The sequence below is a fragment of the Zootoca vivipara genome, chromosome 10, assembly GCF_965207765.1.
Source record: "Zootoca vivipara chromosome 10, rZooViv2.hap1.1, whole genome shotgun sequence".
NCBI classification, from domain to species: domain Eukaryota; kingdom Metazoa; phylum Chordata; class Lepidosauria; order Squamata; family Lacertidae; genus Zootoca; species Zootoca vivipara.
In genome coordinates this window covers 3,162,622-3,176,823 of record NC_142593.1, presented here as the reverse complement: position 1 = coordinate 3,176,823, position 14,202 = coordinate 3,162,622, and the positions used below count along the sequence as shown (strand labels likewise).

Genomic DNA, 14,202 nt, shown 5'->3' with positions numbered 1-14,202 from the left:
GGGGTGGTGGTTGAAAACTTTGAAAGTGAATGACTGTAGGTCTATGGGTTCCTAATACAAACTTAGATTTGTGTTCCTTAGAGTTTTTCAGAAACTCTGAGAGGCCAGTTTCTCCATTCTTCGCTGTCCAACAATCCAGAGAAAGACTCGTCACCAGCATCTTCTCTAGATGTGTGTCATGCACCTCTAAATTTGTTCCTCTTTAAGGGAAGGGCAAAGAGACCCAAAGGCAGGATGTTCAGTCAGTTTTGGACCCAAGGCAAGTGAATAGGCATTTTAAAAGAAATTCCAATGGAGAGCTGTTCTGGCCAACGACTCAGTGGCAGAGCACATATGAGTTCAATTCCTGACATCTTGAGGTAGGACTTGAGAGACTGCTGTCTGAAGCTTTTGTCAGTCAGTGTAGACAATATTGAGCTATCTTGATCAAGGATCTGACCTATTAAATCTTGTCAGAATTTTCTACCTTTCTGCATAATAGAACACAAAATTGATATTAATAGTTGCATTCTGTTATATGGAGCTTTGAGTATATTATTTCATCTAGAATGTGGTTCCTTTTGTGGATTGTGATTCTGTATTTATCATAGCTGTCATTTAATATATTCTATAACCCTTGTGGATAATAGCCCCATAACTCAGAAATTTGATTTGAAGTAAGCAAATTGTGCATAGAGGTGCTAGACTTTGAGTAACTTTTTATTTATTAACTTGCAGCAAAAAACAGCTGTTCTTCACAAGTCTAGAAAGAAGCTAAAGGATGAATTTACTGTCTCTGATGACCAACAATCAGTTGGGTTTATATACCCATATAATGATCTCTTGGTTTGGGCAGTATTGATGAAAAGGCAGAAGATGGCCATGTTCTTCTGGCAGCATGGAAAGGAAGCCATGGTCAAGGCTGTGGTGGCTTGCAAACTCTACAGAGCGATGGCACATGAAGCTAAGCAAAGCAACATGGAGGACGATACGTCAGAAGAGCTGAAGAAGTATTCAAAGTAGGGATTCTCCCTTCACTTCAGATAATACAGATCTACAGTGCTTAGAATGGTTAGACATTTTTCTCTCCATCACCTAAGATTATATAATGGGCTTCCCATGGGCATTTAGTTGACCACTGTCAGAAAAGAGTGTTGGACTAGGTGGGCCTTTGGCCTCTTCCAGCAGGACACTTCTTCTGTTCTTAACATTAGAGTTGGTGACAGCTGAAGGGTATCCTTTAGCTTAGCAGGCAAAGGAGGAGAATAGTTCTAAAAAGGATGATCTGAGCTGAAAGGCACATTTCCTTAAAGGAGTACATTTCCTAATAATAATAATAATAATAATAATAATAATAATAATAATAATAACCTGTCCATTGGGCTGGGTTTCCTACCGGTAGTAATGAAAAGAAAATTGGTGAGAAATACTGACAAGCCAGTATTCCGTCTAATGTAGAATTTTCTGTGCCTCCATTTTTTATTAGAAAAAGTCCATTATTTCAACATCTCTATTTTTATGCCATTCTTTGCCCCATTGGGCACATCAAGAAACAGAACTTTTAGTTTAACAGAAGTTCCATGTAGCTGGAACAGAACATTCCCAAGAAGGATCCTATGTGCTTTCCAGTTTAAGAACATAGTCCTTTTGAAGCAATAGAATTTTTGTCATGCATGTTAATACTTGATTTTTTTATGAGTTTTGTATCTTATTATTTTGATTCCTGATTTGTGTGTGTGTGTGTGTGTTACATTAGACATATATTTTTTAGTAATATTGTTAGGAAAGTTTTTTAACTCTATTGTAGGTTGACATAACTGAGCTGAGATAAATATTGTTAAAGTTGCTTATCAATGCTCATTCTTCCATGTCTCAGAAGTATAGATGTTATCCACTAAATACTGTTGCATAATATTGGCCAATATGTTTTTTGAATTATTTTTGCAATATTATTTCATTTATTTCATTTATGTCTTCTGCTTGAAGGCAGATTTCAGTATGCAGTATTTTACATTCAGTATGCAGTATTTTACATTCATTTTAAAGTTCTTTTAAAAATGTATGTCATTTGTTTTAGTGCCAAGGTCAAAATACCGTAAGCTCCATTGAACAGTGGAAATTATGGTACTTCTAAGTAAGCAGGCACAGAATTGTGCTGTAAGGAGTTCAACAGGTTTCATAGCCCAAATCCATTCAATCCAAAATCCATTAAAATCAACAGGTGTTTTGCTATAGATGTACAGGTGTGGGTCTAAGATTAGCGGAAGAATTTCTGGATTACCAGAAGAATTTCTCAGAATGATGGGTTTATTTGAAACAATAGGAAAAACACAATGGCTGTACTCCTAAGCACACATTTACTTGGAGAAATTCCTACTGGAGTCCACAGTTTGGACCACACTGTTCATATGAGAGGTGCTTAATACAAGCCATACTGCCTGCCTCTGTTATTTGTGCTCCGTCAGTACTCTAAGACAGGCAACATTTCCCCCCCCCCCCCAAACCTGGCTTTTCTTTTGCTGTCATAGTGAGTTTGGGCAGCTGGCTCTAGATGTGCTGGATAATGCTTTCAAACAAAATGAGCAGATGGCCATGAAACTGCTAACATACGAGCTGAAGAACTGGAGTAACTCAACATGCCTGAAGCTGGCCGTGTCTGTGGTATTGCGACCCTTTGTATCTCACACGTGCACACAGATGCTACTGACTGATATGTGGATGGGACGCCTGAAAATGAGAAAGAACTCCTGGTTTAAGGTACAGCAGCTGTTAGCAGTTCCTTATCCTGTGTGCCAATAATGGGGTTGGGGGGGGGTTGATAATCACCTTGTGCTGTCACTGCATGGCGGCTCATCTCATTCAAGTTCAATGGGTTTGTTGAGAGGAGACTTTCAAAGATCAGGTGTGAGGATAACTTAGGCTTGGATTGTGCAAATAGTGCAGCCTGCATTAGGTCTGCTGTTGTCCTGTGCTCCGGTCACAAAAGATGTTGTGCACTATCCATCAGCGCTCTTGTTCATCGCTGAGTGTATTCGTGCAGGGCAAATGCAACTGGTGAACTGTGGGAGCAAGAACACAGTCAGAAACAGTTCCTGTCAGCACTTCAGCACTTTCCCCGACACCCCACTTTCTGTCCTCTGGGAAATCAGCCCTGTTGAACTCAGGACATGAGGGCAGGACATGAATCACAGGCAGGATGGACCGAAAGTGGGCATCTTTGTGAACCCTCCCCCTGGAAATACCTATTGAAGGATGGTAACATTAAAGAAAGAAATCTTAGTTAAGCAGTCAAATCCTTCCAGAGTCCCATCTAAACATGCTTTGTCAAATAGTTGTAGAAAATTGTGTCATATCTCTGGTTACAAAAGGGGGGGGAAATGTATAGGACAGAAACTGTGTAATCCGTCTGTCACAACAAACAGATGGATAAGGATATTGAGGGTGGGGGAAGAGAATTGCTAAGGCAGAGGAAGCAAACTTCTCCTTGAATAGCTCCTAGAAGACACTCCTCTATGTTTCTCAAGAAGTCAGCTGCTTATTATCTCTTTGCAAGTGTCTCCTACTAGGCCTGTTGTAGGGAAGACTGTGTACCTTGCACTCTTGAAAGCCATAAAAAGGAGTATATTCCTTCCCACAGAAGCATCTTAGTTCCTTTTCTGCCAAAGCAAACACAGATTTAAAGTCTCCTACCTTTAATTACATTGTAATAGTTTTCAAAGTCAACAATTACGCCTGTGCCTTCCATATTTGTGTGTGCAGCATAAGGAGGTAGATATTTAGAATACCGTAGTTTTCTTTCCCAAGCCAAAGTTTTCGAGGGAGCTGCATTATCATGTCCGTCTGCTGGGAAAGAGAAAATGGCTGGCTGACTGGCCAGCAGAGGGAAAAGGTTGTTCTGGCTGAGGGACATGCAAGCAAGATTGCATGCCTGTGTGGGGCTTGTGGCTTAATTTGACCTAGCAAAATTCCTCTTGGTTGCTTGCCCCAGTTTTGCCTGCTTATTGCTTATGCTACTGTCCATTTGGGAGCTCCTTCTGTTTGCCACACATATGGATTATATTTCTCTTAATCTCCTCTATGATGCCCTGAATTTTCTAAGTATTGGCATGTGTGCACATGTATGTATGCACTGCTTATGACTTTATTGGACCTGGCATGCGCAAGTGTAATGTTAACACTTTCGGTAGTGGCGCCCGCCCTGTGGAACGCCCTCCCATCAGAGGTCAAGGAGATAAACAACTACCTGACATTTAGAAAACACCTAAAGGCAGTGTCAGGAGTATGGGCAGGAGTCAGGCTCTGGGGCCTGCCTCAGCTTGTGCTGGGGAAGCAAGGTGTGGCCACACAGGTGAAGACATCAGCTTGTGCTGGAGAGGCAAGGAGTAGTCACCCAGGTGAGGCCACCTGAGATCTCACTGCACCTGGTGGCAGGAGCTGGGAGAGAAAAAAGCTCAGCATTTTCCTTCAGCTCTTTGCCACAGCAACGCGTTCTCTACCTTGCTATATCTGGCCTCTTGCTTCCTGCCTCCTGACTCTCGGACCTTCGCCTTTGGGACGCCTGCCTCCTGACCTTTGCCTGCCTCCTGACCTTCGCTTTCCCTGCCTGGTTGCCTCTGGCCTCTTGCTTCTTGTTCCTTGGACCCTTGCCTTGTCGACGCCTTGCTCCTCGACCCTTGGACCTTCGCCTTGCTTCCTGCTCCTTGGACCCTCGCCTTGTCGTCGCCTTGCTCCTCGACCCTTGGAGCTTCGCCTTGCTTCCTGTTCCCTGGACCTTTGCCTTGCTTCTTGTTCCTTGGACCTTCACCTTGCTTCTTGTTCCTTGATCCTTCGCCATTCTCCTTGCTCCTTGGACCCTCGCCTTGCTTCCTGTTCCTTGATCCTTGGACCTTGGACCTTCGCCTTGCTTCCTGTTCCCTGGACCTTCGCTTTGCTTCTTGTTCCTTGAGCCTTCGCCTTGCTTCTTGCCCCGTGGACCTTCGCCTCTGCCTTGCTCCTTGACCCTGCAACTGCCTGCTGCTGGACCCTCAGCCCTGCACCTGTCCTGCTTCTACACCACCATCTTGCCTCTGGTCCTGACGCCTGCCGACCGGACCGTGACAGGCAGCCCTGTTTAGGGAAGTTTTTAATCTGTGATATTTTAATGTATTTTAATCTTTGTTGGAAGCCGCCCAGAGTGGTGGGGGAAACCCAGCCAGATGGGTGGGGTATAAATAATAAATAATAATAATAAATAATAATGTTTGCACATTTTACCACAGAAGTGGATTGTACTTTCACTGCCAATACTGTGCTGATTGAAGGAATATTGTGTTTTGAATCTTGCTATATGATCTGCTTGTTTTTTACTGGCATTTATTCCTGCCCTGGTAACAGGAGCAATTCCGCGTATCATGTGGCTGGTTTAAAATGAGAATTTAGGCTAAAGCTACTGATGCATTGTGGAGACTTCTTACTAAATACAAGCAGAGTTTCCCCGTGGATGAGGAGCCATGCCCTTTGTTTCTGAGGCTCTCATAGTTCCTGATCATGTTTTCCCTGCTCACATCTGTGTGTGGCAGCGGAGGGGTTGGTGGACCTTTGGCTTCATCATGCTATTGCCTGCACATTTTCTTTCTCTGGAAGCCAAATGTGTCAAGCTCAGTGTGAAAAGATTTGGGAATCACAGATTGATTCCTGACTATAGTTGGAGCCAAAATTGGGGATGATACCAACATAATGGTGTGGATGCTTCCAATTCCCCCCCCCAACGGAAATCCCAGGAAGTAAGGTATGCTCACCTGTCCATCACTTGATGCTATGTGATGCCAGGCATAGGTTCAGGGCAGGTAAAGCTGTGGCTTCCAACTGCTCCAAATTCAAGCCATGACTTTTTTTTGCAGCTGTGGGTTAAATTTGGCACCTTCCCATGCTACGTTCACCAGGGGGTTGGGCATCCTTGGGAGGTCCTGATTACTCCTGAGTGCACCCAGCCACTTCCAAAAATAAGACAACAGAGTAGGGCACCAGATTCAAAGGGTAGAATTGGGAAGACACTCTTACTGCGCTCTTGATTTCTCCTTTGCATCAAAGGCTTGAATTTCCTTTTTCCTGTTTTGGTTTAGAGCAACTAGGAGGAACTTTGGGCAGTGAAGTAGAGGGAATGGTTGGGCAAGAGGAGAAAGACTCTCACTTTTTGTAGGCGTCAGCCAGCCTCTTTGTTAGTTTCATATAAAGGCTAGTGATAAGAGCCAATGCAATCTTACTAACTGCATCATGTTCCTAACTGCAGGTGATCCTAAGCATTCTTCTGCCTCCTACCATCTTGATGCTGGAGTTTAAAAGCAAGGCTGAAATGTCTCATGTCCCTCAGTCACAGGAGTTCCACCAGTTCACATGGTATCATGGTGATCCCAGCGCTTCCAGTGTTAAAGATAATGTCTCATTGGTTAGTATGGTACCAGGTTTAGATTTCATTTTTCCTAAATGTGGAACATATATCTTTTTATTTCTAAACGTTTAGTTCTATAATGTGGTGGATGCTAGAAAAATGCAGAACTAGATTCTGATGCTCTTAGGCAGGGCTAAGCATTTGCTTTCCCATATATATCATTGACATTACAAGTACTGTGCTAGACCATTTTAGACCATTAATTGGTGCTATTTACGATGACTGACAATAGTTCTCTAGGCTTTGGGAAAGGGCTGGGAATAGATCCTGGGACTCTCTGCATGGATAGCATATGCTCTACCACTCAGCTACAAAGCAGTAGCTTTGTCTTTCTGAGCAATTACCTTTCCCTGGGATAGGATGCTAGAAGGAAATTTTACTTTAGAAAAACACAACTTCTCTACAACTTCTCACTAAAAATGTGAATTCCATGAGAATATTTTCTGTTTTCCATCTCATATAACCCACTAAAGGAATGTTATAATTAGATGCACAAGAACCTAGGGAGGACAAACAAAAATATGTATATTTTTTATGGTGTGTAGATATATCGCAATCTCATTTTTTAAAAAAAAGAAACTTTGAACATCTTTCTGGGCTTAATGTTAATTTCTCTTCTTAAGGTGTTGGAACTGCAAAAGATCTTCAAGTTCAGTTCAAATTCAGAACAATAATCTCCAAATTACTGTTTACAATTATAGTTTAAGCTTGAATGATAAACCCATATATTTGTTTATGGAAAATAACCTGGTTATTCTTGCTTTTCTAGCATATTCTAGCATTTATTATATTTATATGCTTTTCTAGCATATTCTAGCATTTATTATATTTATATAATAATATTAAATTATATTTACCCAGCACAGTGTGTTCCAATGTCACTATTCCATATTTCTTTTCCATTTTGCTTATGTACAGAATTTGCACAATAGAAGTTTCTTATGGAGTTGGATAACCACTAACAAGAGCACCTTGTTTTCTTATACAGAGCCATTATGATTTAGAGAAAGGAGTTGAGAAGCAAGAGGAAAGCCAGAATTTCCCCGGCAATAATGAGCAGGGGAGCCTTCCTGGAACTAGGAAAGTGTATGAATTCTACAATGCTCCAATTGTCAAGTTCTGGTTTCACACGGTTAGTCATTGTTTATGACTGGTTGCCCCTCCTTCTGTGTGAGGCTGAAGCTCATGGTTCTTAGCTGTGGCAACTTCCACAGTCTTGGAGCATAATCTTATACTCCCTTGGATCTTATGTTGCCATAGTCTTGGAGCTCCTAACCTGCCTGCTATGGTTGCTCATGGTCCCAAACAATTTGCGGTCAGGTTGCCTAAGGGACTGTCTTGCCCCACATATGGCTGCCTGGCAAATGTGTTCCTTGGATGTGGCACTGCTGAGAGTACTGCATGCCCTAGTTGGTCCTAGAAACCAGGCTTGTCGTGATATTTAAAGGTAAAGGACCCCTGACATTTCAGTCCAGTCGCGAACAAATCTGGGGTTGCGGCGCTCACCTCGCTTTACTGGCTGAGGGAGCCGGCGTACAGCTTCCAGGTCATGTGGCCAGCATGACTATGGCGCTTCTGGTGAAGCCAGAGCAGTGCACAGAAATGCCGTTTACCTTCCCGCCGGAGCGGTACCTATTTATCTACTTGCACTTTGACGTGCTTTTGAACTGCTAGGTTGGCAGGAGCAGGGACCAGGCAACGGGAGCTCACCCTGTTGCAGAGATTCGAACCACCAACCTTCTGATCGGCAAGCCCAAGAGGCTCAGTGGTTTAGACCACAGCTCCACCCGCGTCATGATATTTAGGCACCTGGAAAAGGTGTTAAGAAGGATTTAGAGATCACCCAGTCATTTATGAAACTTTAAGTCTACAAATGTAGGGATGGTTTTATTATTTTTAGAGTTTGTAAGACTAATTGTCATTGTTTTTAGAATTTGTATTATTACTTTTTTTCTACACCACTTTGAAGGCTTCAGGCTGTGAAACAGTTTATAAATTGGTAATAATGATGATGCACACCTACCCTGCAGAGTTTACACAAATGGTGGTGGGGATTGTGTTGTGTGACCTATTAGTTTCCTCTCTATTTTGCCACAAATGTGTGTTTATAAGGGCTACGCATTGTGTTTGTGTGTTTTGTAGATGGCCTACTTAGCATTTCTCATGCTGTTCACTTACACTGTCTTGGTGGAGATGGAACCAACACCCAGCGTGCCAGAATGGCTTGTCATCATTTACATTTTCACCACCTCCATTGAGAAAGTCAGAGAGGTAGGTCCTTTCTTTCATTCTGATGTTTCTGCTGTCCATGCCTATTATAGGAATTAAGACAAGCAATTATCTATGGGGTAAGTTACAAAAGCGATGCGGGTGGCACTGTGGGTTAAATCACAGAGCCTAGGGCTTGCCGATCAGAATGTCGTCGGTTCGAATCCCTGCGACGGGGTGAGCTCCCGTTGCTCGAGATGAGCACCGCAACCCCAGAGTCGGTCATGACTGGACCTAATGGTCAGGGGTCCCTTTACCTTCACCTTTAAGTTACAAAAAAGAAATCTTTATGAAATTGAATCAATGTACATTCTTCATAATAATAATAATAATAATAATAATAATAATAAAATAAATAATTAATAATAATTGTAGCTTTCAAATATAGGAGCCTGGAGTTAAGTTTCCAGTTTTGAATGAAATACAGGGGTGGGAGGAGATTTGGGCGTAAAGCTTTTTTAAAAAAAACCCTTTTATGTATTACAGTATATACATTTAAATGCAGAAACTTGCATAAAATTACATCTTTAGGATTTTGTTTGCAGTTCTTTTCTGCAATTTGAAAATAGCTATTTATATCTCTCCTTGTGAAGAGTTATGGGGCAGGGTTAGACCACAGTTCCTGCAGATGCCATGCAGGGATTAAGTGACTGTAATGTGGAAGACAAGGAGAGGGAGAGGGCTCAAGCCCTAGGGTTAAAGTGGGGGTTGAGGGGCTGCCACTGGGACAGCTACTCCTGTATGAAGCAATTGTTTCACATGTGGTGGTTCTGGCCCACAGGATAAAATGGGGCAGGACTCTGTGTTACATACACGCTTCATTAACTTCTCCAGGGTTTGCTATGTGTAGTGCTGGAAATCGTTTTTCTTTAGATAGTATCAAGTAATTGCACCCTTTGGCTTTCATTCCTCTAATATGTTGTTACACATGCTAATAACATCATTCGCTCAATGGTACTCATATACATAAAGTTATTTATACATGTCTTTTTTCTAAGGTTTGGCTAACACTTCGACATTCCCCTTTCACTTGCTGCTTATCAGTTTGATCTTAGCAGTATGTAATTGGACTTTGCTATACAATGTGAGGAATCTTGTTTATAGCCATTCAAAGACTCTTTTTCACCATTTGCTTAGCAAAACTGAAAAGGCCCTCTGGCGAACCCTTGTTGTTCAAGAAATAAACATCTCATTTTCCACCTTCCTAATTTTGAAAACTTGCCTTTTCAAGACTGCCATGTCCTTGATAAATGACAAAGATTTGTTTCTTTCTGTTTGCACCAAAGTAAAACTAATTTGTTACTTCACTTATGAAAGCTGTTCTGCTTTTTTTCCCATGCCTCCTGGGGCTTATGCAATATTTATTGTCATTTTACAACCCTTTCTTTCCATTTCACCAAACCTCTGATTTGTTTCTATTAAAGAACAACAACATAGTCTAACAATTGTACCCCTGAACTCACTTCCTGAAATAATGAGCAAACAGAAATACATTTCAGAAGGAAGAATAGAGATATATTGAGGGCGCAGAGTCTTTGAGAAGCAATGCAATGTTTCATTTCAAACTTTAAGAAGCTGTGCCATTGCAGCTTGTGTTGTGACCTTGTAATATAAAAACTCAAGTCTTGCTCTTTCTCAGCTGTTTATATGTCATGGAAACATGGAGCCAAGCAGAGCTTGTTCCAATTTCCGAACTTGGCAACCCAGCGAGCTTCCTCCCAATGTTCAAAAACCTCCATGAAATACTTGCTTACCACCATCCTGACTCTTGACAGACCCTCGGGACACTCCCAATGTAGTTATTATGAGTGGCAGGAGTATGTGTAGAGTGAAAACCAAAGATAGTGTCACATGGTGTTCTAAATAGAAAAAGAATGAAATATTCTGAAACCAAATAAAAAAAACAGCTCAAGCCTTTTTGCACTGCGTGGGAAACAACTGCTCACCTGCCAACTGCAGGGGAGTGGTATTTGTGGTCCAGTGGCAGCTGCCGGGCAATCTTCCGGTTTTGACCCAGCTGGGGGGGCATCACTTCTCCAATGGCTTCACTGGCTGTTGGGGCTTGCCCATGGTTGCAGCCAATTGGGGGTGCTGTTCAGGGAGTAGACCAGAGGGAAAACTTCTCTCTGGTTCTCTCCCTGGCTGCAAAAGCCAGCCATGCCCAGGCCTCAGCCTCAGTTGGCACGTGATTTTCCACTCACCTGATGCTTCATGTGTAGGCCTCGCCAAGAGAAGTGGGCAAGCCCTGTGTAAGACCTTGCTATGGAAGTCTTCAGTCACCGTATTTGGGACTACAGGGGAATTTGTCTTCCTCATAGCAATTGTCTCAACTTGATTGTGGATAAGCCAATGGGTTGGATCCTTAGTCTAGGTGGAAGGCAGTTCAGGAGGCCCCCCATTCCACCCCACCCTCAGTCCAAGGAATCGGGGATCTTAAAGGGATCCATGGGAGGTGCTTCTGTCCTCCCAATTTGATTTATGTCATAGGATGATACTTAATCTTGGTTAACCATGCCAAATAATCAACCAGCAGATGAGTTGGTTAAGTCAGGATACACACCCAATGCCTGCACCCAAAACTGCTGACACCTGTAATCAATAAAGTTGAGGCCTGTTTAAATACCAAGTGGTCGTCCCGTGTTCATTGCAACTTCCCCCTGCCTTGGCCTGCTCCCTGCGGCTTCTCTGTGCCCAGGCCTGCAAATATTTACTTATATTTTATTTTAAAATATATATGTGCCAAAATGGCTTACAACAACAAAAAAATTTAATCACAAAAATGGAAACATACTCAGAGCTCCAATAGCATCATACTACAGTGGTACCTCTACTTACGAATGTTTCTACTTACGAATGGAGCTCCGTCCGCCATCTTGGATGCAGTTTAGATAGGATTTTTTCTACTTACGAATTTTTTCTCCTAATGCATTCCTATGGGATTCGACTTACAATTTTTTTCAACTTACAAATGTGCATTCGGAACGCATTAAATTCGTAAGTAGAGGTACCACTGTATTCCATTCTACATCCAGGAACAAGACAAAAATGATAGGACACAATCCAATGGTTATTTTGAACCTAGTCTCTGAACAGCCCTCTTCTGACTAAAATTTTAACTTGTTTCTAAGATCAGCCTCTGATCTGAGGACTGGAACATGTTACACCAATTTTTAAGAAGGGATCAAGAATGGGAATCCTGAAAACTACAGACTAGTTAGCTACAGACTTATGCCTGCTCCATAAAAACTGGTGAAGCACACTGTTAGAGAGAGTGTATATACAAAAGCATATACAAAAAAACAAGAAAGGACAGAATCCAAACATTTCTTGACAAGGGCTAATGAGTGTAGAGACAGTCTCCCTTCTGTTTGCAGCAGATAGGAGCCCATAAGGGAATTGTTGTCTTGAATAATTAAGGAGTTAAAATGAGGGAAGAATAAGTGAAGCATACATTCCTGCTTCTTTCTAAACCATTTTCCATGAGAATATTCTTGTTAATAACCAATCGTTTGAAAAGAATATTTAATATGCAAGACATGACATCATTTCTATCCGATTCATTTGCATCCGCATCACAAAGGGCATTAACATACTATTTTAAGGGCAAGGAAACTGATAGTGAAAGGTGACAGCTTGCCCAAGATGACCCGGTGGCCTCTGCCTTATGTAAGAAGATCACCTGCAGAGATACGTAATGTTGTTTACATGGCTCATATAAATTCAAGGGATGTTCCCATTTTTCTGTTAGGTATTTATTTCGGAGCCGGGAAAGTTCAGCCAAAAGGTGAAAGTGTGGATTTATGAGTACTGGAACTTTACAGATTCTATCGCCATTATCTTGTTCATGACTGGTTTTGGCTTGCGCTGGGCAGATCCTCCCCTTCACACAGCAGGAAGGTTAATTTACTGTCTGGATATAATATTCTGGTATACTCGGCTTCTTGACTTCTTTGCTGTGAACCAGCGTGCAGGTCCATATCTGACAATGATTGGGAAAATGGTAAGTACTGGAATTTAGAAACAGAGCACTTTCTCCCAATGAGGATACCACTTTTTCTTATAGAGGCAGAATTTCAGCTAATGAAGTTTGAATCCTCACCTATGAAAATTTTGCCTATTATATATGAAGTAGAGAGAAATGTAAAGCCCCATCACACACTGGCCTAGTCAACATGCTAAGCCAAACCATGGCTTAGAGTGAATAAGCAAAGGTGTTGCCATGCTGCTGTGAGCTAGACCTCAGCCTCCTGGCCAAATCCAGACTTGTGGTTTGTTTCCCCCAGGCAAACTGCGAGTGGTAAGCCATAGAAGAAACTTTGGCTACAGGTTGTGGTTTTCCTGGAGTGAGGCACATTCAAACCTAGGTTCATGGTTTAATACTAAACCAAACCATGGCTTTGCCTACAGCAGCACAGCTGTAGGGGAAATGGAGGAAGAGCAAATGAGCCATAATTTTTTTAATCTGGGAGCCTGCACATTTGCAAACTAGGTTGTTGCCTGTCTTTGCACTAACTGTGCTGTTGGAAGTATAAGAGGAGGAAAAAAATTCTTATATATCTGAATTATTTAGTAGCCCTATTTTTTGCTATTTGTGCTATGCCAGATACTTATTCTGGGTGCTGCCCTCTTAGATTAAGTGCATTTGATTGACTTGACAGGAACTTGTACAGAAGGAAGTACAGGACTGCTGCCATTCTGAATAACTGAACATCAATACATCCAATAAGATGAATGAAGTACTTTATACAGCATTTCTGCATAAGTTGATTAAAATAGCAAAATAATGTGTCGTAGCCACAGGAAACAATTTTTTCACCTTGCAAAATCACACCACTCTGATCACTGTGTTTAATTTTCTTTTTCGTGCAGACAGCAAACATGTTTTATATTGTCATTATGATGGCCATAGTATTGTTAAGTTTTGGAGTTTCTCGAAAAGCGATACTCTCTCCAAATGAGCAGCCTTCATGGAGCCTTGCAAGAGATATTGTATTTCAGCCTTATTGGATGATGTTTGGTGAAGTATATGCAGGAGAAATTGATGGTAGGTCTGATTCCACTGAAATGCTTCATCCAACAAAATGTGAACAATTATATAGCATATCTATGGTATCACTTAACACAGCCACTAGAAAAGGTAGCATTTTCAGAAATTTTGCAGCTGTGGGGAAAGCCACATCCCCCACCACCTTCATTTTTTCCAGGATAAAGTATAATTATGATGTTATATATGTATTATTATATATTACTTGTTTTCCTGCTTTAACAGCACGAAATGTATCACGTATAACTTAGAATGTAAAGTTGAGCGATTGAGCTGCTCAGCATAGGTATGAAATTGAAATCCACAAATGCCATAGTTTTGTAGAAGCAAAAGTCAGCGTATATCAATTTGTAGTTCACCTGTAGGTCTTGGTTACTGTTCAGTATTCAATTTGTCAATTTTTTCCTCTGATATTTTGGCATTCACAACAGTTCTTTTGAAGTTTCTGCTCCATGCCACTCTGGCCTCAACCCCCCCCCCCCCC

The 14,202-nt window shown here is 41.7% G+C and overlaps 1 protein-coding gene across 4 annotated transcripts in view; it reads left to right on the top strand.

Moving 5' to 3' along the window:
• Positions 1–14,202, top strand: part of TRPM6 (transient receptor potential cation channel subfamily M member 6) — a 97,661-nt gene that overhangs the window by 35,241 nt on the left and 48,218 nt on the right. For all 4 annotated transcript variants that reach the window (XR_015946248.1, XM_035099595.3, XM_035099594.3 and 1 more), the window contains 7 exons: positions 718–998; positions 2,508–2,736; positions 6,248–6,403; positions 7,395–7,538; positions 8,549–8,677; positions 12,423–12,674; positions 13,544–13,718. Coding sequence is in view for 3 of the 4 variants with exons in the window: in XM_035099595.3 (XP_034955486.3) it covers positions 718–998; positions 2,508–2,736; positions 6,248–6,403; positions 7,395–7,538; positions 8,549–8,677; positions 12,423–12,674; positions 13,544–13,718 (1,366 nt within the window). In the remaining variant the exon portion in view is untranslated. The remainder of the gene's footprint in view (positions 1–717; positions 999–2,507; positions 2,737–6,247; positions 6,404–7,394; positions 7,539–8,548; positions 8,678–12,422; positions 12,675–13,543; positions 13,719–14,202) is intronic.